At 46.2% G+C, this 26,071-nt stretch overlaps 1 protein-coding gene across 7 annotated transcripts; it reads right to left on the reverse strand.

Annotated features, from left to right (window-relative positions):
* Window positions 1-723: 723 nt before the first annotated feature.
* On the reverse strand, window positions 724-17,511 carry C10H2orf80 (chromosome 10 C2orf80 homolog). 7 transcript variants are annotated; one of them, XM_076066076.1, is made up of 9 exons: window positions 17,208-17,511; window positions 11,847-11,956; window positions 11,217-11,288; window positions 10,312-10,381; window positions 8,228-8,304; window positions 7,175-7,268; window positions 6,372-6,449; window positions 3,883-3,970; window positions 724-1,471 (listed from the first exon to the last, which is right to left on the reverse strand). In XM_076066076.1, the coding sequence occupies exons 3-9, from the start codon at window positions 11,267-11,269 to the stop codon at window positions 1,281-1,283; spliced, it is 651 nt and encodes a 216-aa protein (XP_075922191.1). In that variant the 5' UTR covers window positions 11,270-11,288; window positions 11,847-11,956; window positions 17,208-17,511; the 3' UTR covers window positions 724-1,280. The 7 variants fall into 7 exon arrangements, with proteins under 7 accessions (XP_075922191.1, XP_032807514.1, XP_075922192.1 ...); XM_032951623.2 differs by lacking the exon at window positions 11,847-11,956; XM_076066077.1 differs by lacking the exons at window positions 11,847-11,956; window positions 17,208-17,511 and adding an exon at window positions 14,345-14,647.
* Between the last annotated feature and the right edge of the window lie 8,560 nt (window positions 17,512-26,071).

Here is a 26,071-nt window from a genome sequence, read left to right on the forward strand (position 1 = left end):
CCATGAAGAAGCATCTTTGTTTGCATGTTTTTGCCACAAGTACGAGCGGTTAAGGCCGACTTTATTTTTGCGAAAGGTTTCTACTTGGCGTTTGAATATGGTAACGCTTCCTGTTTTATTGCCATAAAGGGTCAAAACCTATTCTTATTTTTCATATATTTCCAATCCTTGGCGATGACTTCACATCTTAATATGCTCTGTTGCATATCTTGTTAATATGCAACAGAAACATGTGCTGTAGATCATCGGCGGGCTCTGGGTTACGTAAAGTGCTGTACGTACGCACAGCAGAAGGAGCGCACTGAAACGATTGATTTAACCATGGGACGATTACCAGAACATCTCGAAAGGAGAGCTCTGGTGACTTCGGTTCATACCCTGGGCCGAGACGGCCTCTGGGCGTGCGAGTCGATGCGAGAGGGCATCTCTGTTCGACACTACTCTTCTGGGCTGTATCTACTTCACCACCCCATTTCAAATTTCAAAGTTTCGACACAAAATGTGGGGGGGGGGGGGGGTTTCCCTCCACTCTTTGAGGGCATTTGCTTTGGCCACATTTTTTACTTTTTGAGTAAATGCAGTGAATACGGAGTTCATTGCCCATGATTGGTTTGCCTTTTGCAAAAGCAAATTGCATAGAGTACTGTACCGTATGTAACATGTTTAAAGCTGGAATTATTTCAATAAAAGTGTGTTAAATAAATGTTGAAGAAATTCCACCACTTGCGGATTAAGGATGAGTTTATTTAAATATTGCGGCTCAGCTGGAACATTGGTACATTACACAAATGTATATTAAATGCACAAACTTGTATGAGAATAACTACAGTATATCACATGTATGGATTTTCATACTTTTGTCACAATCATCGTAATTATCATCATTCATTAACAATCTCATTGTCACAATCATCGTAATTATCATCATTCATTAACAATCTCATTTAACTATTGGGAATCGTGGTTCACACTCTATACGGTAATATCATTTAGGGTCACATTTTGCATCTCTTTTTGTCTTCTTCTTCTCCTCCTCCTTAAAACTCAAGAATTACAAGATTTATCAAGTGATAGGTTTTTGACAAAATCAAGAAGGCCACACTCATCATCAGCATCATCAGTCTGACATTTCTCCACGCTCGCTCGAGGCTTTAAGTATGCATGGAACCCCAATCGTGGAGAGGGGGTAACAGGGTTGATCGCATTGAAGGGAGGGGGAAAGGTGGTGAGGGTGGTAAGGGTGATAGCAGGGAGACGGGACGGTGAAGCCAGCGTGGAGGTCACGTCATGCGCACCCTGGGGAGGGTCCCCTGGGACCGGGCTTCGGTACCACGTCCCCGTTTCACCCCCAAGGAACCCGATGCCAGTTCGGAACGGGGCCCATCAGACTCGGAGCAAGGAGTCGACTTCACGGGCGAGAGGTGGGGGCCCTTGTTCCCGCGGCCACCGGTCTTCGTCTTCTTCGGCTCGTCTGCTCCGACACCAACGTGAACAACAAACAGCAACATCGACGAATGCCACAACAACGGCAACAGCAGCAACAACAATAGCAGCATCAGCAGCAACAACAATAGCAGCATCAACAGCAACAACAATAGCAGCAACAGCAGCAACAACAATAGCAGCATCAGCAGCAATTTCAACCGCAGAAGCAGCACCAACAGACACCATTCGCCACTGCATTGAGCTTCGACATGAGTGGAAGGTTATGCACATATATAACAAACTAACCTACCAATGCAAGAACATTCGGGCATAGTACCCGTTTTGACAAATTTCTCAGAAACTTGGAACACACTGACAAAGAAACTGGAAACAAATGCTCAAGATATAATAAAAGGTTTTTACCATTTTATCTGGCAACAAAACTGATACTTTTTTTTTACAAGGGATCATGCGTGCATTAACCACAACACTTGCAGTCAAAATGCAAACAAAAAGACAACTGTGATAATGTATTGGCACTGTCCTTGAAATTGATTGGTCCACACCAGAGACAGCTTTTCTCAGTGCCCAGTCTCACATGGTGTTGGACCAGATGACGCCAAAAGGCGCACAACTCAAAGACAACGCACCATCAAAGTATTGAGAGCTCGGGGTAAGCTTTTAGGTATCAGTTTTGTTGCCAGATAAAAGGGTAAAAACCTATTATTATATCTTGCTACTGGCAAAGGAGGTCTCATAATGTTAAAGGTTACCCCGAGCTCTCAATAATCTGATGGTACGTTGTCTTTGAGTTGTGCGCCTTTTGGCGTCATCTGGTCCAACACCATGTGAGACTGGCCTCTAAGAAAAGCTGTCTCGGGTGTGGACCAATCAATTTCAAGGACAGTGCCAATACATGATCAGAGTTGTCTTTTTGTTTGCATTTTGACCGCAAGTGTTGTGGTTAATGCACGCATGATCCCTTGTAAAAAAGGTATCAGTTTTGTTGCCAGATAAAAGGGTAAAAACCTGTTTTTATATCTTGCTACTGGCAAAGGAGGTCTCATAATGTAAATGCTCCAGAGTGAACAAATAATAATGGGAGGGTGCTGCTTGCTTGGAATGACACTGCGGGAAAGAATAACGCGTTAAATTAGAGCACCTGACGCACACCAGTTCGAGGCGTTGCATTGACTGTTGAGTAAGGTGAAGGGGGCTTGGACGAGAGACCAAGTCGCTAGAATTGATGATGGCCAGTGGACGAGATGAATGTCTGTGTAAGCAGTAGGAGGAGGACACACGTCCACTCGCGGAGATGGAGCGATTCAATCGGCTCACGTCCAGCGACTCAATGGATTGTCAGATAACGAGCCCGGATGGTTACTTTGAAAGGATTTCCATCCAGTAGCAAGGATTTTATCCATCAGTAGATGGAGTGTGGCTACGACTATGATGATGATGATAATAGTCTGACATATACAGTACTATATATCTTTCGGATGTGTATTTTCTGTTTTAACAACAGCGTTAAGTATTCATCTTGCACGTGTTGTTTTTTTATCGTCTTACATCTCACGGGTAACGTCTGCCCTCTGCTGGCAAGGATTGAAAATAAAATATCGGCTTTATAACTCAACACTTAAGTCGATAAACAAAACTGCCTTCACATTTAAAATATAACAGGCGACGTTGTCGGGAAAATGGGCCTTTCGCAGAACACATAGAGAGGCCAGGCAGAGTGTGTAACAGCATAAAGCGTTCAGTTGATAAATATTCGTTTACATTATATATGAACATTTTCCGGTTAGGGGCCGTCCATAAATGACGTCACGCGATTTTGAACATGAATTGGCAACAACACATCACAATAAGGGGCCGTCCATAAATGATGTCACGCACTTAGGGGGAGGGGGGGGTCAGACATTTGGGACGATGCGTGACGAGGTGGGGGGGGGTTGAGAAATGTGACGTCACATTAAAATGCGCAACTTTAAATAAATATAGACAACACGTTCTACTTAATTAAATAGACTTTTTAATAAAGGTTTTCTTCTACAACATCAGAGTGCAGCGCCACATTAAATACGCACTACAATGACAATAGTTTAAAGCGATTTGAAGCATGTTTTATTTTGGGGGGGGGGGCAGAGCTTTGTGACGTCATATTTGAGGAGGGGGTCTAACTTCTTGTGACGCCGTGTGACTGGGGGGGGGTCAAAAAATCTTCAAAATCGCGTGACGTCATTTATGGACGGCCCCTTACACAGAAACAAGCTCCCCGGTGTTACGCACATGCGGACATGAGCCGCAACTCCACGTTACAGGCACAAGCCCCCCCCCCGCCACAGCCCCGTGTTCATCAGATAAACACGAGACAACACCCCTTGTGGACACAGGCAATCGACCAACTCCACGTGTCTCACAGTCGCATAGAGGCTGCAGTCTGGCTCCGCGTACCTCGCTGCTTGGCGTAGCGCAGGGCGTATGGAGCCATGAGCATGGCTGGCGGACGTGTGGACAGGCTGGACAGCTGGGTCATCTCCCTCTGTTTGATGACAGAGAGCGAAATACATTCCAAGGATTGCAACGTCTCGAGACTTTGACGGTAGACTTTCAAAGAGGGGCTTTCTGGGCAGCTGACACGCGTGGTGTCAACGGGGATGATGGTGATTGCGATGGTGGTGGTGGTGGTGGCGTTTGTAGTGGCGATGATGATGGCGGTGTTGGTAGCGGCAGTGATGACGGTGGTGATGATTACACTATGTAACACAATTATTGTTCCTGGGTAGTAAGTGTTATTTCGTAATTGCTTATGCCTAAAAAGTATAGAAAATGGCTATTATTTTTCGATTTTAAGCTTTCGTGACTGCAAGGATTCATCTTCTTTGGTTCTTTCGGTAAAGTCACGTAGAATGAGAATAAAATAATAAAATAAAACAATACAATTCTCATGTCTGGAACAACATATTTTACAGATGGAACCAGATCACGGATTTTATGTACGATTCAACACAGTACATAAAATCCGTGATCTGGTTCCATCTGTAAAAGATGCTGTTCCAGACATGTGAGAATTTTGTTGTTTTATTTTTTTATTTTATTCTCATTCTACGTGACTTTACCGAAAGAACCAAAGAAGATGGCTATTATTCCCCATAAACTTTGCTTTTGTGACGAGGGCAGTGATATTTTGAAATTGACCTATTTTCAATGAGAAAACTGGGCGAATTTGTGTCTTTTTGTTCACAAAGTCAGAAGAAAAAAACATCTGAATCAAAATTAACATGTATTTCTACTAAAGTAATACAGAAATTACTATAAAAGATTTAGAGAAGTGAGTAGTTTTTCGAGATTTACGATTATACTGTAAATCACTTTCACGAATCAGCCCCCAAATGTAGTCTCCCATCATGTTCTCGTGATATTGTCCTTGGTAGCGGCATTCAAAGTCCAGTATATCGTGGTGGAAGCGCTCGCCTTGCTCCTCCGAGTACGCTCCCATGTTCTCGAATTTATCAAGATGAGCATCAAGGATATGGACTTTGAGGGACAACCTACAGCCCGTTGTGCCGTAGTTCTTCAACAGTCTCAACCAGCTCCACGTAGTTTTCGACCTTGTGATTGCCCAGGAAGCCACGAACCACTGCGACAAAGCTGTTCCAAGCCGCTTTCTCCTTAGTGAGCTTCTTGGGGAATTCATTGCACTCCAGGATCTTCTTTATCTCTGGTCCGACGAAGACACCGGCTTTGACCTTTGCCTCAGACAGCTTAGGGAAGAAGTCTTGAAGGCGCTTGAAGGCTGCTGACTCCTTATCGACAGCTCTATAGTGATGATGATGATGATGCTGTTGAGTGCTTGTCATTATGCACATGCAACATGTGCACAATAGCCCCCACTTTAGGGGGCCCTCAACATTATTTCTCGATGTATGTCGCCGTGTTTTTCTCTGTTGTCTGTATCTGTATGCCTCTGTCATTGTGTCACCAGGTCTGTGTGTCTCTCTGCGCGTCTCTCTCTCTCGATGAACATCTCCCCCATCTGCACAGAGCCTCCCCCATTTGTTGAGCCAGCTCTGATGACGATTGTGTTTCACGAAAATTACTTTTGACAATGAAATTGTGCAAACGTTCCAAAGATATACGCATTCCTTGTGTTCTATTTCACAGCGATCTCTGTCTATCCACTGCTGGATAAAGGCCTCCAAACACATTTCTGTCATGGGGATCGTCTGACCATCCTTCACACTGGGAGAGAGCGGGGGTTGCTGAAGGTTATACAGTATTAATTATAAATATACCCTCTCAAATATCCTTCCGAAAACATTTTGAAACTTAGTATTACCACTCCCATTATGCTATCACGAATACCTCCGATGGTATTCGTGGGAGAATGCCTTTTTAAAAAAGAAAACTCTTCAACAAAAAAGACAACACACACACACAACACACGCGCGCGTTAAAGTGCAAAACACTTCAAGCAGCTGTAGTATTTGAATGGCACTCTACAGAGTCAACAGTGGGCACGCTCGCTTGGGCATCTCACGGCAGAGAGAGAGAGAGAGACTCCAGCATCGCTTGCCGACTCATGCCTACCTCAGCAAAATAATAACCACAATGTTTATTTATACCGCAGAAGGAATCCGATGAGATATAAAGCTCCTTTTTTTTTACACAGATGTCCAGTTACGGGGGCGGGTCAGAAAGTGAGAACAACAAACATTTTTTTTTAAAACACGATAGGAGTGTAAAGTATATGAAAGGTTAAGAAAATCACTAAAAAAATATACATTTATTATCTGGTGGTGACGTTGCTGCTGCTACGTTGGCACAGTGGTTACCCAAGCACAAACATCACAAACTCCAACACATTTGTCCATTAAACACCGTGGCCCTTAAAGAATAAGGGCCACAAAAGAATAAGGGCCATTTGTCACAACGTCAGGTACCTTAGCAGCTCTTCTCGTGAGGCTGTCCGAGGGACGGTGCCTGTACAGCATAAACACTTCCTCCAGATTTAAACTGTCCTTCATCGCACACAGACAAAACGAGCACAGTACTCTTTGGTTCTATTGGGTAAAGTCACGTAGGTAAAAAAAAATAACAAAAATCACGACGTTTCGGCCACAACACAAGCGGCCTTCATCAGGTGAAGGGACGAGACTGTCTGGAGGACAGCGCTGGAGTGAACAAAAAAAAACCGAGCACAGTCATGCCCCACTTTCTCCAAACACAAGACCCCGTTTGTGCTAAGCCGATTTCAAAAATGATAATTAAAAACAGTGCCATGACTGCAACTACACAAGGAGGCACTGTAATAACACATTTTAATTCAATATTTAGTTGCGATAATAGCTTTCACATGGACCACGGGTTACGCTTTTTGGATTTAACGTAAAAAATCAAACCCCGAAAGAGGACTGCGAAAATAAAAGTGGTGACGTATTTCTGGCGAGATTTATTGACGGAGAATAATAAAAAAAATGTTTTAAAAAGAGCCATTCTCGTGTGCGTCTCGTTTTGATGTCAAGGTCGCCCATGTGCAGCAAAAGATGAGCGCGGCATAGGTTTATAACCCCCAAGAGAGATTTGTCGGGCGTACCGGCCGCAGTTTACTTAATTTATGAACGTGAAATGGGGTCCGGTGTTGGATTTCGGCACTGGCATTTCACACACATTTTTAAAATCGTATATTATTTGTTGTTGTTGTTTCACAGAGCTTCAGCTGTGTCGATCCCTGGTCGTGACTTACTATGAGACAGCTGGCGTACGCGGACAGGATCTCCGCCTCTTTCTCCAGCGAGACGTGACCTCCCGTGACCTTACTGCTGCCGCGGCAGGCTGCTCTAGACTCCACGAGGTACCCGCAACAACAAAAAACGAACAAAGAAACCAAGGGTTACAAATAATTAACAACAACAACAACGTACATTTGGCAATGCTCCCATAACGTAAGGAATGTCTCAAGAGCGCAGAAACACAGAGGAAAAGCGGGAGGGAATTGGGTGGTGATTGAGCAAGGGGAGGACAGAAAGGAAGCAATTAAGGGGATATGAAGGCACGGATGAAGAGGAAGGTGCTGTAATTATAATCAAAATAATTAATGAGATCCAGTGCCTTGGAGATGACGCTGTTGGGTCGTTAAGAAATAACAACAATAATAACACGTGTGCCATTTATTTATATATAGTTTCAAGACTATTTCTTAAGTGTACTGCAGTTGCTCTGCATCGTGTGTTCTGCGTTGTGTGTTCTGTGCTCTGCATTTCTCTGCATTGTTCTGTGTTCTGCATTTTTGAAAGTGTTCTTCGTTGTGACGTCTGGCCAATTGTCTTCAGTTAAGGAAGGTAAAGCAGATTAGGTACTCGAAAAAAAACCGCCACCATTCATATGATGGCATAACACTCAGAGGTCGGTACAAACAGGGTTCAAAAGCACCCTTGCTCGAACTGCCATAGCCTCGCCACATCGCAGCCCGGCCGATTCGGGTGTTTCACGAGTGCACGTGACCCACCGACCCATGCCTCGAAAGCATCGGATCACAGGCACGCGGGTACCATGTGTTAGATCACTTCCAAAAGCCAAAGGTCCGCAAGGTGGCCCGGAGATTGGCGTTACAGTAGTGTCCAGCACAATAGATTCGTCGCCCGTTCGCGACAGAATATTTCCACAATGTTTACGGTTTGTATCTCTATTGCGTACGCGGCGTGTTCTGTGGCTGCTCAGTGCTCGTGTGCAATCGAGAAGGGGGCTTGTTTGATTGCAGTGGTCACGAGGCGACCGCCGGACGGATGAATCGCCTGACCTTTCCTCCGGGTTCCCGGGGCCATCGTTCTGAGATCTGCTGCGCGGCAGTCGGACAAATGCCAGGTCAACGGCACGCTGCGGAGCACACGACCCACACTGAGACACAGCCAGGGTGGGGGTGCGTGGCAAGGCGGGGGGGGGGGGGTCTCCCCACCCAACGAGTGACGTAACATCGCACGGCAACGTTGTGATTATTATCGTTGGTGTTCGATATGACGCAGAGCACAACACGCGGTACAACCCGAGCACCCATCGGAGAACTGTATACAAACACGTCCGCAGACACCTATGCAGGAGCATTATTAATACCGCATCGGTGAGTCCAATACCTCACTCGTCACCCTTTCCAGTAGCCGGAGCCTTCCTATCCAAATGTGCTTCCCACATTGTACATAATAATACATTGTTGGCAATTGACTGCTGGATGAAGGCCTCCCCACGCCATTATCTGACACAAGGTTGTGCACTGCTCACCGGAACAGTTCCGAACAGACCTGTCTTTATTCATATAATGACTCAATACCAGCAGCACAATTGTAGCCTAATGTATAACCGTAAACTGTAAACGAATATAAACAAAGAACATCGTCAAAATGTTTACTTAGCAAAGTGACTGATTGCTTACGGCTGGGGATTAATTTCAGTCGGGTCTGTCTAAATCAGCAACCCGTAAAATATATACACACCTGGAAAAACACATTCAGTATACATCTCACTATGGTCATGGTCCACCAGGGACCCAAAACATAGCTTGTGAGAAATTCATCCCAGACATGGCTTAGTGCTGCCTGCTTTATGAACTAGGGATGCTGCCACGGTGTTTGCACATCGGACTTGCAATCCAGAGGCCACCACTTCATTCTCCTGGCACGGAAAGTTTCCAAATTCACCCAATGAGCACACCGCAGTTGGTCCATTGATCGCTTGTGAAGACGTAAAGTGTAGGTACTCCCACCTCTACCAAGATGTCCAACCAGCGTGGAAGTACAGGCCAAATACAGGGACGCCTCTACTTATGAACAAACCTGTCTGTCCATACTCTTTGGTTCTTTCGATAAAGTCACGTAGGTATAAAATAGAATAAAATAAATCACGACGTTTCGGGCGCAACACAAGCGTTCGTCATCTGCTGCTGAAGCAGGCTGTTTTAAAAAGGTTTGAAATGGGTGTAGCCCAAGGGTCATAAAGAAGTGGCCGGGGCTAGTGATGTTAATTTGAGAAATTAGCATGTAACTGTAAGATAGGAGGAGAGCGGCCTCCTCGACGAGGGCACGAAAGTGGCTACGTTAATGTGAGAGATTAGCATTATGTTAATGTGAGAAATTAGAGGGCACGGAAGTGGCTATGTTAATGTGAGAGCTTAGCATGATGTTAATGTGAGAAATTAGAGGGCACGGGAGTGGCTATGTTAATGTGAGAGATTAGCATGATGTTAATGTGAGAAATTAGAGGGCACGGAAGTGGCTATGTTAATGTGAGAGATTAGCTGGATGTTAATGTGAGAGATTAGAAGGCACGGAAGTGGCTATGTTAATGTGAGAGATTAGCATGATGTTAATGTGAGAAATTAGAGGGCACAGAAGTGGCTATGTTAATGTGAGGGATTAGCATGATGTTAATGTGAGAGATTAGCATGAAATAACAGCTGTCCAGTTGCTTGTTCCGACCAAGAATCCTAAGTTCAACCGCCGCACAATAGATGGCGGTAGTGGCATCTACATCTGCAGAACATAAAGAACCAGTGACATCTACAGGAGATTATACAACTTTTAAATCCATTCCCCGTGTTTAGTGTACATGCCGTACAACATGTTTGGAATCGACAGGAGTAAAGTTGACGTTACGGACAGATCTCTGGAACCTAACTCGTTCATAAATAGAGGAGTCCCTGTAACCGTCTGGGGAGCTCTCTTGAGCTCTCTCTAGTGGAGGCTCTTCCGCCAACAGTGGTGTGAGCAAGACAATTGCAGGGCTGCCCCTTTACCATTACTCTGTGGACCACCCAAGCTGAGAGGGAATGATTCCACCGCCGTTGTTGAGCGGCGGGATGAGTGAGGAGTGCGTTCCAGTGTGGGGCCTCACACTGCTTGGGTGTCGTCCCACTCGTGGATCAAAGTCTCTCTCCCGCAGATGCACGGACAAATGCTGCTCCCTGTGGGACGAGACATGTGGGTTGGAGGTGGAGGGGGAGCAGTGGGGGGGGGGGGCAATCAGGCGAGATCCATCAAGTGTAAGGGACCTTCCTGAGATATTGTTAATTAACAATCATTTTCATGACTTACATTAACTATTTGTCATGCAATTGTATACTGCATGTGTATTATTCAAACATTCCACATATCCCAGGCTGTGCAGATGAATTCACAAATCAAGTTCTAGATTTGAAGCTTTCGTGACTGCAAGGATCCATACTCTTTGGTTCTATTCGGTAAAGTCACGTAAAAGTATAAAAACGTAAAAGTATAAAAACAAAGTTTTTTTTATCCTCTGCCAATTGCCAGGTCTTTGACTCACACTCCATGTCTGATCTTGAGCGTTCTTCATTTCACCGTACGGACCTCTTTCCTTCGAGTGGTCAAGCAGCATCTTTCTTCTTCTGCCTCTGCGGCCTCTTCCCCAGCATCCACCCTTTCAGAACTTCATTGATCCATCTGCCAATTCTGACAATGCGCCCAATTCACATCTTTCACTCCTACCTGGATTGTTCTCGTGAGACCTCTCTCCTCCCGGACCTGTCGTGGAACCTCATTCTTCTTCCTCTCCATCCAACTCAATTGCCTACACAGACCTACAGTATGCCATTCGTCCCAGGTCTCCTTCGCTACGAGCCACCGTTGTCACCGTGGCCTCTCGTCTTGTTTACGCCAAAGCCAATTGCTTCCCACTAACATTTCAAGCCCTCTTGCCTCTCCCAAGTGCCCCCCCCACTCAACCTCATCCCATCCCACACTCCCCCCCCCCCCCCCCCCCCGCTTGATGCCACTCACAGTAACTGGGCTACAGCCGCCTTGAGCTGGCGCGTCTCCGACTGCACGGACATTGCTCCTCTCCGTCGTGTTCTGGGGCACACACAGCGCAAGCGGACACACCAGATACGTCACCACCCTCACGTCTTATATTCCACACTTGCCTCTATGCATTGCCTATGAGCAAGTTTATTAAATCCCACCGTGCCTCCCGGCAGTATAAATGGGCATACCACAGTTAGTCGATCGGCAGGTGGGTCGCGTGTTGTGGGGTAAAGTGTGGGTATATGCACATCTTCCAAGACGTCTGGCCTGCAGCATGGAAGAGTAGGCAAAATACCCTCTAGAGGGGCTCTCTTGAGCTCTCTCTCGTGGAGGTCTTTCTGCCAGCAGTGGTGTGAGCAAGCAACTTCAGGACTGCGCCTTTGCCCTGTTTTATTACGTTGTATATTGTATTGTCATCGTGGGGGTTATTTGACCGGACCTCACCACGCCAGTTAGTGCGGGATGGTGAAGGCGGGGAGCATAACAGTTTGAGCATAGAATCACGGTACAACAATGGATCTTCCTTCAGTATATATATGTTTAAGTCCAAGTGCGCATCAGCGTCATGTGAGCGAATAAAGAGACTACGTTTGTACGAAGCCTAACCTGGACAAGATGCACAGTTGAGTAGAATTGAGCTATGGACGTGGCTGCCTTTCCCCGTATTGACTGTGTCGTGCACCCTCCCTCCACCCAGAGTCTCTGTATGCCCCCACCTTTAAACAAGGTACACGTGTCAGGGTTGACCAGATCTGTTGGTCACTTTGCTTTCACGGATTTCGCTCGCGGCTCATACAGAAGGTCGTCTTCTAACTCGTGCGCGCGTTTATGGGAAATTCGTCTGTGTCGCCGTGTAGGTTGTCTCGTACTGGTTCAGTCACGTGCACGGTTGTTGTTGTTGTTGTTGTATATGAGCCCAGACAAATTACACGTGGCTTTTAAATCCATACCTCTCCGAGAACACACACGTATATGTGTGTATTTTTACAAAGCGTATTTGAAAGATCCCATCAAGTGGTACGGTCTGCTCTAGCAAAAAAACAAAGCACTTTACAGCATAACAAATACATAAATCCTTCTAAACAGCACATGTACAGTGATATGCGTACACACATTGGGTTATCGTGTTTGGCATGTGCGCATGTGCACAATGAATACATCATTTGACACGTATTTCCCAGAACTCGAGCCTCTCCAGATCACGGGCGCCGGTGCAATTGCACCGCCTGCACACTTACCAGCGCCTTCACTGCCGCACACACAACGCCGTCACGTCTGTATGCCGACACAAAGCACGGCACGTCTTGTGCGCACGTGTCTTTGGCCAAAGAGCGTTGGTTTTAGCCGTTTTACGCCTGCACACTCGATAACAAGCTACACGATAAACAGCCCATACCCGATAACAACACGTATACGCCACGCGCTGCGTGATACACACACAACATCTGTACGCAAGTACCGGTAGAATGGTGCACGATGTATCCGCGTGTGCTTGCACAAAGCGGGTGACCACTGCGCCGTGTATTTTCTCCCCCAGTGGCATCGAGAGTAAGTAATGTGAAGCTCTCCCCCCCCCCCCCAGCTCCATCAAGTTCGGCGCTTGTGTAAAACACACCAGCCCGCTCCGTCAACAAGGCCGGACATCGGAGAGATGGCCCAAGCGGTGCGTGGTGAATATCCACCCCCTCCCCCCACCCCCCTTATTCATCTTTGTTTTCGCTCTCGCGAGCCAAAAAAAAACGTTATTCGACTCCGATCATCCCGTCCACCCACCACCACCACCACCAACAAACAAAAAAAAACTTGATTGAACCCATCAGGTTTTCGATGAATACGGCACAGGGCGCACGCGCTCATCGAATTCTCGAGAGCGGGCAACTATGGTAATTGTTGGAACTCAGACGCACCGCGGCAGCGTGCGTGCGAGCGTGGATGGTCACATAAATTGCGGCCCCTGCGAGTTGCGTCTCATTCACTCGGCTCAAGCAGATGCGCACGGGCACGTTAATTTTACTGGTAGGAACGAAGTTGTAAAAGCCCCATACTACCGTATGCCGGGAAACAATTCTCTCATTTTAAAGTGCAATTGTTGTCATTTTTCGGCCCAGCCCTTAACGATTTTATGATACATTGCTCCAAAATGAGCAGATTTCAGTCAATAAGGATTTCACCATTCCATTCCTCTACAGAGGTGAATTTGTCCAAAGAACCCTCAACGATTTTGAGGGCAAAAAGGTGGGAAGACGCTCTCAATTTGCACAATTTTACGTAACAATGTCATAAAATTGCGCAAAATTCCAATGTTCCTACCAGCCCACCCTGCAGGGACCTGTTATTTATATAGTGCAGTGAAATCAATGGTCGGGGCTGTACTATGGTTCCATCGAGTATGCTCCCCGCCGTCGCTCGCCCCGGAATTGCTGTCCATAAATGACGTCAGGCGATTTTGAACTATTGACCACCGCCCCCCCCCTAGTCACACGGCGTCACAAAAAGTCAGACCCCTTCTCAAATATGACGTCACAAAGCTCTGCCCCCCCCCCCAAAATATATATATAAAACATGCTTCAAATCGCTTTAAACTATTGTCATTGTAGTGCGTATTTAATGTGGCGCTGCACTCTGATGTAGGAGAAAACAGTTATTAAAACGTCTATTTAATTAAGTAGAACTGTTGTCTATTTTCATGTGACGTCACATTTCTCAAACTCCCCCCCCCTCGTCACACATCGTCACATATGTATAACCCCCCCCTCCAGGTGCGTGACGTCATTTATGGATGGCCCCTAAGGTAATGTGATAAGGTAATATGAGAAGGTAAATGTTCACACCCTGAAATTGCTTGATCACGCCACTGCTAATGGAAGGGCTTCCATTAGAGGAAGCTATACAGATGTAGGGGTGTTGTGGGAAGGAAACACACAGTGTGGGAAGGTAACACCCAGCCACACCTTGGTGGCTACAACCACGTCCGCTATAGCCTCGCCCTCAGTGGTGTATGGGTATAAAGGGTGGGGAGCCAGAGAGCTCGGGGCAGTGTGTTGGGGCCAAGAATGAAGAACCAGTGAAGAAGGAAGACCGGCTAGATAGACCCTGGGACTTACCTGACCGCTGTCCTTTTGAGGGCCGGCAGGGTAAGCTAATGGTGCGGCCCCAGAGCCTCAGAGCCGGAGCCCTTTCAAGGGCCGGTCTGGTTGGTGGGGTGCCGTGATCTGTGCTTGACCAGGGCCAGATCAGATAGCCTCCTCCAGCGCCTGTAGCTGGAGGAACTGGGAGCATAGGAATTAGGCTAGATAGCCTAGGGGGTGTCCCAGCGTGTGTACGGGTGAAGGGGCCGTTACCCCTTCCAGTGTAACCCTTGTTACGCTAAATAAATAGTGCTGCCTCTACTCCACCATCTCCTTGTCCCGTGAACCCACTACACAGAGAACCCCTATTGAGGATATTTGGTGGACTCTTCCACGCTGTTCAAATGTCAGTTTGACACGTAGCAGGCTTTCGCGGCCAATATTATTCATAATAAAGGTTTTCGGGTTAGATCGCATTATTTATAAATGTGTCGTAACCTTCCACCACCCGACATGGCCAAACAGTAGAAAATATGTCACGTTGACAAAAGACAAATAGTTCACTACTTTAGTCCATCGGTGTGTTGAAGAGTGACTCCACAACATTTACAGTTTGAGTTCGACGTTTCGCTGGTAATTACATCCAGCATCATCGGGCAATTCGCCAGAATGGTGAAGCCCTCACTTGCTCCCGGTCTTAAATAGAGCAGCAGCAGGGTGACGTCATCATTTAACTCATTCAGGTGCAGTGATTTGAGACGGGGGGAGGGGGGGTATTGTAATTATAAAATAGATTGGTAATCAGTCAATCTGTCCAAATGTGTTGAAAGATATGGGAATACCCAAACTATACTACCTCGCCCACCACACGTGATCTGCCTGCCGCTAGACGAACTGTGCATGATGTGTGGATGAACAATAGCTCAATTTCAGATGGTCCAGGGCTGAGCTCCGGAAAAAAAGGTTCCTGCATCCCCCCCTCTCCCCTCATTTCTGTTGGCTGGAGGTGGAGATGGGGCTGGGGGCTACGGGCCGTTCCGGAATATATTCCATGAGAAACTACACCCTGGCATGAACTGACGCGATTCGCAAATCCAAATTCATTTCGATTTCTACCGCAGGCAATCTGTCCGTGTTTACCGGTGTCTCCGTGTTTGCGCAATGCACAGTTAGTAATGTGCGCACCTGCATTGAGACTTTAATTGAGAATAGCCCACGGCGCATGCGACTGCGGTCACCAATCTCAAACCAGGGACCACACAGCGACCACTACCCGCTTCGAGAAATTAGCTGGAAGCACATGTTTATCCATTTATAGATACCCCATAAATGGGTAAACAATATTATGGAGGAATTATAGAGAAAACGGCATTTTATTTCGGAGTTTTTTCAGGCCGCACCTCCGATTAGTACGGTTTGGTTACGTACGGTGCGAAAGAAGTTCAACATTCATGTCATTTAAAATGTATGGGGTATCTATACATGGATTTCCCTATATGTCAAGATATTCACTCCTGAAGCCATATATTGGCCTACAAGCATCGACATGAACATTGTTTTATCAACTCCCTACCATACGAAGGAAAGAAGATTGACATTGTTAATATATGGGACGGTAGGCTATGGACTGGAAAGATAACACTGACTTATATTTAAATGCTCTTCTCATAATACTTGACATGGAGATAAACGTGACTCCAGTAATAACAGAGTTAATCAACCATTTCCATTTTTACTCAAAACTAGAACCAATATCTTAAAGACAGGGTATCATCTCGCTGTTCACCAGCATTGATTCAAATAATGCTGACTGCTGATGTGACACTGTATGTAAAAATCGGTGAAGGGTTTGCTTGCACTGAATCAATGCTTCTGAAATTATGTACTCCCAGAAGGCCATGTGGCTAAAGGGTTGTGTAAACATTGTTATATTTTTATGTGAAGAGACACATTTGAAGAGGGCATCGTCTGCGTACCTTAAGTATTTTTATTTTACCAGGTAAGGCCCACTTAACTATACAGCTCTTTCATCATCATCATTAGACCTCTTTTTCAGACGTGACTTGGCCACAAATGATCACTGAAAGAGTGGCTTATCACGTGGAAATGTATAGCAGCCAAATACTCTCATCGCATGTTTCTAAATGTGGAGGGAAAAACCTGAGGACCCAGAGAAAAATCCACGCGACCATGGGGAGAACATGCACACATCAAATATACAAGCATCAGGGTCGGGATCAAACCCACGAACTTCTGCATACCAGGCCAAGCAGTTAACATCTCGCCGCATGTGAATTGGGGCCTTTCAAGTAGATGCCCATGTCATCATTTGAGTAATAGACTTGGATTCTCATTGCGTTATCTATCAATAATTTAATAAATGCAACCACAACTACCTACATGCATGCATATATTAAACAATATATGAACAAAGCAAATTCAAGTAAAGTCTATTCATGAGCCAATACACTCTTAGATATTATTTGTCTGCATCTCGACGTTCTGCAATGGTAAAAGATAAAGGTACAGCCCTGTAATTGCCGGCTAATGCCACCGCTGGCTGAAGGGCCTCCTTTAGAGAGGCCAGCCAGTGAGTGTTTGGCCTACTCTCTCACGGTGGCCAGACGTCTTGAAGAGCTGGAAGTGCCCACACTTTACCCCATCACACGCGATCTGCCCATCGACTGTGGTGCACCCATTTATATTTATGTGTGGAGAGTGGCAGAGGGATATCAGAAACGTTCCCATTATTTCAACCAGCACACCACTGTGGCAGCACATCTCCACGTTGTGTACGAGGCTTAACAAAAATGTTGAAACTCGCTGCCTCCCCGTAAGAAGTCATAAATCATTGTACCTGTCTTGCAGACATCGACATCAACGCATTCCAGCCGCTTACCTGTTCACCTGCGTATGCACCGCTGCGGTCAACGGTAGAGCACGTGGCACGGCACGAAGCGGTCGCGATATCGTCTAAAAAAACACTAGAGCCAGGCGTGCATCATCATCACTGCTACCACACCACGACCATCGATCGTTGTCACAGTCATCACCACTACCATCCACACATTCTCACTGCACAGACCTGCCTGGGCTGTTTGGGTGAAAAACTAGAACCAGCCTAGCCCCTGCAACACTGCTGGCTGGCAAAGCAGCATTGCTCTCGCCTGGCCTCTTTTTGTTTCGGTTTCTTGGCAACCGTTCCCAACACCCAAATGGGAGATGGGGGGGGTGAAATGTCACTCAGCATTATTCGGTGCAATTGAGGTAGTGCGTAATTCTGGTTGCCTTCATTCTGTGTTACATGCCTTACCCGAAATGGGAGTCTATGAACGCATTACCAAATACTGTGCAGCGTAAAATTGTGGTAACATTGTAATGCACGTATATAATCATCACCTGCCATGATCAGGTGATGATCGAACCCGTCAACCCGTCCTTCGCAGGCGTCCTCCGACATAACAATCCCACGGAGCGCCTGCCCACGAGCTGATCGGCTGATTTCATCGCTCCATCTCCGCGGTGGAAGTGCTTTCTCTCTCTCGGATGCCTCCCCTCCCTCGGCTGCCACTGCCGTCCTTAGTCTCGACCACCAACCGTGAGCCCTTTCAGCGATCGTGTCCTGCCGAAGCCCAATTGGTTTTGTGAAGAGTCAAACGGATTGCTTTGAGCTGCGCGTGTCCGCGCGTCGCCTCTCCTAGCTCTCGGTGCAATTCCACACATGCACCTGTCCGAGCTTTCTCCGTGCACTTTTCAGTTGGTTTAGTTTTTTATTCCATCGGTTTGTTCCATTTTCTTCTTGCGCGTGAAACGTCTACGAAGACGTTTCACGTGATTACGTAACCACGCTGGGCCTCGTGACCCACTCTCAAGAGGGCGCTGCCGCGGACGTTTGACCGATCCCACGTTTGAACAGGATGGAGTTGCATTACCGTGCATTATATTATACAGTCTTTTGTTTCCAATATAAAACGCCTTCGAGATGGGTTTAATATCAATCCACCTGTTTATGCAAGGAAATTACACTCATTGCACACTCATGGCCTCGAGCGCAGGAAACCCAATTAGGGCAGCGCACACGTTGAACAGCAGCATTGCGGCGTATGCATTTGCACGATGGTGCATAATATGCACCGGGTCTTTTAAATGCGACTAACAGTCATAACATTTAAAATATATATTTTTATTTAAAGAACCTCAGAATTGTATTTTTTTGTCCCCCCCGTAACACGATCCGTTTAGCATGTTTATCTTACTCAGCAGGTGCCCTTCGTGTGGGGCCGTTAATGCACCCATCCAGTCAACAGTGAATGTTGGTCCAACCGTTCCATCCACATGGCAACGTTGGCACAACGTTGGCACAACGTTGCCATATTTCATGGGTAGGACCCTGCGAGCGTGTGATATCTGAACTGGTGTTGGGCATCCCCTCCTCTTTCACCAATCCGCAGTGACCACCATAGTGAAGTATGGTCAAACAATCTCCAAGACCTACATAGAAAGGGAGGCCTTCGTGCAATAATGGATTGACAAAAATGCCTAAAAATTAGTAAGTGAGCATGGGACGGATTGGTGACGCGGCAGTTTGAGCACTAATCTGAGTTCCATTTTCGACCCTTACACCAGTCTCGTTCAATACAGTGCATATGAAGCCGCATGTTAACTTATAGTCAAACACACATTTATTTTATAGGCTTTTAGACGAAATATGTATTGATGGGGAAACTATTCAAATTGAAGACTGTTCGTCTAGAAAATGTATGTTTTATCAGGGCACCACGGAGTATACATATCCACTTGATCTCTCTGGCCTCTGTTGACGGTCCAATGCCAGAACCATCACCTGTTATATATATTTTCGATCGTGCTGAATTTTAGTGATTCATGTGTTGTCATTACTCCGGTTTTATTCCACATAAAGCCACGCACGTATTGTTGTTGTTATAGAATTGGCCAAACATCCCGCTGGGGGACCCTTACAGTGTTTTGTTTCACAGAGACTTTCCAGGGTAAATAAAAGGCAATTATTGTCTCAAGTCAGCAGGTGGCAGTCAATCACTAACCTGGCTCTCGCGTTGTGTTGGGAGAAGATGTTTAATCTACTGAGCACATATTATTCTAATAAGAGACCAAACAAATTCCGTATTGTGCTCAAAGTCGAAGTCAAATAAATCTCTACGGCCAATGTCATTGATGCCACCACGTATTAAATTCTCTTCAATGTTTGCTCACATCCTACCATTTGGCGTTAGGTCCTCCCTTAGGTGGCGGACCTTTGCATGCCTCTCCCAATACCTGGGTAACAAGCGCTTGTCCATCCAGCGCACGTATATGCCGTCTGCGTTCTATTACAAATCTCCGAGTTGTTTATCCTATCCTGTCAGCACATTTGTATCATCCACTTACATCCACCTGCACTCGATGGGCAGAATAATACTTTTATTCCGTGGTGTAAAGGATGGCACGCTGGCTTCGCAGTTCAAACGTTTGTTCTCCCGGTGCGGCATATGAAACAATGAGGCGAGTTTCTGAAATCTTCCTCGCCTCTGGATACACCCCAGTTAGTCGATGGCAGGCGGCATCTTCCAGGACGTCCCAAACAAGGTGGAAGAGTTTGGCAAAATACCATCTGTAAGGGCTCTTACTGAGCTTCCTCCAGTGCATGCGGTCGGCAACCTGCGGCTGAGAAGTCGCATGCGGCTCTTTAAGGACTGACTACCTTTGCACTGTCCATCTGAACAAACTGCTAAATCGCTCTCCGTGGTGCTAATGTTAAAAAAATAACCGCCACTTTTTTCAAATGTTCTTGCCGTGGTTTTCACACCTGATGATGATTGCTTGTGTTGCAGTCGAAACGTCGTGAGAATTTTATTGTTTTATATTTGTATTATTTTATTGTTTCCCTTCTACGTGACTTTACCGAAAGAACCAAGAATATACTTTGTACTGTTGTTCACATAGTGGAGGCCCATCGGCCAGCAGTGGCATGAGCAAAACGATTGTAAGGCTCCACCTTGACCTCTTGTCAATGTTCAACTTTCTGCCCGAAACGCCCATCTTCTCAAGACATCTGTAAATGGTGAAAAAAAAACCCCATAAAAGCCGAATCTTTAGTGCAGACCGAGAAGCCATGAGTTTCAAACAACACACGGAGACGTTTAAACATCACGGAGACGTACACATGCGAAAAACCACCGGCATTCCCTGAACAACTGAACTGCATTGGTCCGGTCCACGGTTTTCAATCACTGCATCACTGCGGCTGTCGATCACACTTGCTCACATTTAATTTAATGGTGACACAAGACAAAGGACCACAATGCACCTGTAATGCTGATAGTTTTTGCATAAGGCACGAAGGCTGTCTGCCTTTTATACAATTCTCTGTTGTTTGAAAACTATTTCTCAACACTAAATCTTATGAAAGTCTTTAGTGGCTTATGTAGTCAATCAAAAACCCACCTGTGACAACATTCACTCCCGTTTTAGTCCTCTCCAAGACGAGCCCCGCGTGCTGGAAGCTTCTTCCATTTCGATCCAAATTGCTCTGAGCATCGAGAGCGAATGTGAGACATCGTGTTGAACACCAACTACAATAACAACGTCAAGAGCAGCAGATTGAAACCACAAATCAGAGAGCCTGTACAACACAGCCGCAAATCCCTACACAGTTGGGATGTGTTTAAACTGTTCTGTCAAGATGTGGTGGTGGCAATATGTTAACTATCGCGCTTGGTATATAGGAGCTCGTGGGTTCGATCCCGACCCTGACGATGCCTGTATATTTGGAGCTTGCATGTTCTCGCCATGGTCGGGTGGAATTTTCTCCGGGTCGTCCAGTTTTTCCCTCTACATTTAGAAACATGCGTTTAGAGTATTTGGCTGCTATAAATTGTCCCAAGGTCGCTTCTAAAAAAAAAGAGCTATATAGCTCAGTGGGTCGTACCTGGTAATATATATTTTTTATCGTTTAGTTTTTGGTGTAGAAGCTGGCCCTTAATGTGTGTCCAGTGAGTTGGGTCTCTTGTACACCAAAAGGTTGTCCCTGTCCACACTGCAGGATTAGGGCACATCCTGGACATCTGCTGTTTGGTTAGCTTTTAATGCCAAAAATACACTTGCACTCAATATTGGGCCTTATATGGAGCTGCAAATACTTAGTTCAACAATCTCGGTCAGTATCCTCCGCGGGTGGTTATACAATTGGGCGCGTCTGCGATCGTCACAAACACACCTCGGTGACCGGGGATCAGGGTTCAACCGTGAATCCGGATCGAGCTGGTTGTGGTTACGCAAGCCCGTCATCCAGTGGCTAGGATGCGGGGTTAGTGGTTCACTTTGGAGATGGAACTATGGAGTTAATCTTATATTTCGTGGCCCTCCGTGTTCACGAGATGGGACTGTAAAAATGTAAAGACCGTCTGCTTTACCACCATGACCAGGTCTCTGTGAGGTGGTCATGGGATGACAGTACTGTAGAGCAATTAACTATTTCATCTGTCTGTGTAGAGCTTTGAGTGCTACTGCCTTGTGTGCGCGGGTTTCATCTGGGTACGGACTCCAGTTGGATCACAGGTGCAACACATTAATTTATAAAATTGGCCAAACAACCAAATTTTGATGTAAGTCTGCAATAATTTTTTGGGAGCTCATTTCAGTTCCTGAATAATGTAAGCTCCAAACACGTGGAGTGAAATGTTGGACATCGTGCCGAACAACGCACAGTACATCGAGAAAACACATCGAAAGCCTACGTGTTAAACTATACAGCATTACTGCGAAATCCTATGCAGGAGCTTACCAATGTAGAACCCTCCAGAAGAAAAGAGTAATGGAACTCCGCGATGTTTGCCTGGATAAACAAATGTAATAATAATTATTACTTAAGCGATAATCAGACCAGTGACTGTACAAACTGCATGGCCCATTGCCAAATGTACTGACTGCTCTGTGGGTCATTTGGCATTCCAGACGGCCAGACACGAGCGTACATACACAACGCGATGAATCTCGGCGCGACCCACACACACTATAAGGCTTTATACAAACTTGCAATATGTTAGGGTCGATACGGGTTCAATAATATGTGTTTGCGCTCATGTTGGGATTGTGTTGCTCTGTAACCCGGACCATTGTCAAAACCTGCGTTCATAAGCAACTCTCGCAAGCCTCCAAACGGACAAGTTAAGTTTGTCCACTTAGTCCACATTGCAATCTTAAACGCAACTAGACCCATATTGTCAGCGATGTCACCATCCTCAACAGATTCAATGGAAGAATCGATCGTAGACTGGCGCTGTGATGTGAGTTGCACTTCAATATAGACAGGGAGAGAGTCAAATTAATTGCAGGAAAAACCAAAATGGTTTATTTATTTTTAATTGGAGCTCAGCAGGTAACTGATTTTAAACCAAATGTAGGCAATAGATTCAAATGCCTAGAGGAGCAAATTGATTAAATGGATGTCACCACTTGAATAATGTCATTTATTTATTGTCCGGTGGTGGGAAATTTAAAGATTCAAGTTTAGTCTCATCGACGAGAGTGACCTGGGTCACCAAAATGACAAAAGCAAAACAATCGGAACGACAATTAAAACAACGATCACGTGAAGAATTGTGTGGTGCAGCGGTTCGTTGTACTGGCCTATGACCCGAGTTCGATGTGGTGGCACACCTCACATGAGTGGTGAGCTATAATATCGAGACCGATAGGGCCCACCGCCCCGTCACCAACACGCGCTCACCAAGCGTGGTGACAACACGGTCAAATAATCCCCATGGTTGGAACATGGGGAAGTCTTCAGTGGTGGGGGGGGGGGGGGTGGCACGTGCACACCCCCCCCCCCCAATGATCCGATCGAAATCCTTAATTTCGATCGGATCATTGGGTTTCATTAGTAATAAATCGGCATTTTGCGACATCCACTGCCACTGTGTAGCATATTATTTCGTGCCAGGGACTCTATGAGATGATAGGACAATGGTCTGAGTCCATAATTGGCAATAAATAACGGCAAAGCAGTTATAAGTGACTCACAGAATTGTGCGAAGTTGCGTATACAGTTCATGACTTCTCTGAAGGCATCAACACCTTCAGCGAGCGCGACGCCGATCACACAACGCGGTTCCAATTCGACTCTCGATCGATGGCTGCGCCATAGCCGCACACGCGTCGAATAAAAAGCAAGGGACAAGTCCTTACTTACTAACAACTCTTTACTTACTAACAACTCCTCTAATATTATTGGTTCTTTCGTTAAAGTCACGTAGAAAGAACCAAGAATATGAATCCCTGCAGTCACGAAAGCTTTAAATCAAAACTCTAATATTTTTCATTGCTGGAGGGGTTGCCCCCCTACCTGAAAATCCTGCCTCCGCCATTGGAAGTCTTCATCTAGCAGGACTGTGAATTATACTATTTAACCAGGAGAGCCTAATTGAGTCTCAAGCCCTTTCTCCGTGGTATCTCTGTGGGAACTTTGACTTATATTCCTTTACATGGATGTGGTTTTCTCCAGATAATTCGGTTTCTTCCATATGTTAGTGCTAACTAAATAAGGAACGAGTCAAAACAGGGTTCTGCAAACAAAATGCTTGGCCAATTTTACGTTTCACGAGTGGTTTTTGCAAGTAGGAGGAAACCCAAGTACCCAGTGAAAATTCAAACAAAGGGACTGATACTCAAATGGTGTTCCCACGTAGATGGATGTGGGGACATCATGTTAATCCACTTTCTGGAGCATCAGCTGTTAATCTTACAGTCAAGTAGGGTTGAAAGTTTAATAAATATATTGGTGATTTACCGACCCCTTTCTTTCAAAGCGCTGGATCATAGGCGTGCATGACCACACGGTGTGTCCATGTTTTATAGACATTTTGTAAATCCACAGCTGGCTGAGGGCCTCCCCATTCTATGCAGGTCATGGGGGTTATTCGTCCATACTTTGCATGCTGGTTAGTGCAGGCTGGTGAAGGTGTGAAGCAAACGCGTAGGGGCACAGTACAACTATAGATCTTACTCCACTGCCATTCGCTGCCCACCACATCGCCCCGCAGCCACAAATCACGACCTGGCATGCACGGTGGTCATTCATCCAAGTGTCATCCAGGTGGCTCAACTCTGCTTAGCTTCTGAGATCTGGCGAGATCGGGTGAATTCTGCGTCATTTTGGTCACGTGTTTGCTCTGGTGTTGTGGGAGCTGTGGCGGTTTGAAATCTGTCCTCCGTCGACTCGGTCCATTATCCCTCCGCGGTCAATGAAATGAGAACCGAAAGGTAAAGGTGCAGCCCGGCATGTGCCTGCTCATGCCGCTGCTGGCAAAAAGGCCTCGACTAGTGGCAGCACTCGAGAACCCCTTTCGAGAGTAGGTTCGCCTACTCTTCCCCACTGTCCAGACGTCTATGGAGAGGTGGAAGTTACCCAACCTGCCGATTGACTGTGGTGTACCCATTAATACTGATTATCTGGACAGAGGCCAAGGGTGGGAAGGGGCGAGGTGGAATTCAAGAAATTTTGCCGCATTCTTTCAATTGACACACCGGTAGATTGAGATCGAACCGGTGACCTCTGGGGTTGCAAGTCTAGTGTCCTGACCATTACACTTACAGCAGCATCCCTTTATATACGTGTGTAAACTGCATACCAAGAGAGAACCACTTGATGGAATGTAACTAGTGGCCCTTGTAACATTGGATACATCTGTCCCTGCCACGTGGATGTTAAATTAATGACATTATTATTAACCGTGGATCTCCGAACACCGATGAATCCTGCCCAAAAGCTGGGTTGAGCGAGGGGGACCACTGCGACTTTTTGTAGATGACTCTCGCACCGATAAATCTGTGTCAACAATTTCACGCGCTAGGACACGGACGTCGCCTCCCAGCCCACTGTTGAACAAAACAACCGCTCAGCAACGTCACATTACGCGATCGCGGCGCCAACATAACAGCGTTTACGGGGTGGTTGTTTTTGTTTCTCTCTCTCTATTATCACAGATGCGGAGTACAGGCCTGAAGAAATATCATCATCATCGTCGTCGTCGGCTGTGATCACATCCACCGATGGATCAAGGCCACTGTCGCACGACTCTCTGCGGTACAAATAATCTACCAAAGACAAAGAACCCCCACCCCCCGTGTAGCCTTAACAGACTGTTGGGGCAAGTGCTGTTAGCGAACACCTATGAAGGCTGACACGGCACACAATGGGGTATGTGGCCAGCACCACGCCCGGCCGCCTTTGTCTCCCCAGTGGCGATGTTTACTACATATCGCACCAGGTACTCTTTTGAGGCTGAGTCGACCTAGGGGAGGCCCAGGACCGGTTCAGACAATCGTCACCGGTGTTGGCCGTGAGCGGGAAACGAACTCGTGGCGCAGTGCGCGAACCACCGCTACCACCGCTAGCCCCTGCACACAAGCTGGCTTTGTTTCATCGCTCCGTATCCTCCGTGGCCACCCGCTCGGGACGGGTGATTCCACACGGTTACATTTGGAATCGGGAAAACATCCGAAATCAGTAAGATCCTCGTGAATAATAATTTTGAGACTCAGATGTCCATGAATATCGAAATGACATTATTATGACTGAGTCTCTATAGCAGCATATAGACAATGTAAAACTGCATCTATCGTTTTTATAACCCTGTAACTGTTTATAATGCAGAAATTAACAATATAGGAATGAACGTACTGGAAACAGGGCCCACAATACAGCACAACACAGATTATCCCCAGCTACACCATAGCGATAGATTT

Source organism: Petromyzon marinus, chromosome 10 (genome assembly GCF_048934315.1).
Source record: "Petromyzon marinus isolate PM22_M1 ecotype Great Lakes invasive population chromosome 10, UKy_Petmar_22M1.pri1.0, whole genome shotgun sequence".
Taxonomy (NCBI): Eukaryota; Metazoa; Chordata; class Hyperoartia; order Petromyzontiformes; family Petromyzontidae; genus Petromyzon; species Petromyzon marinus.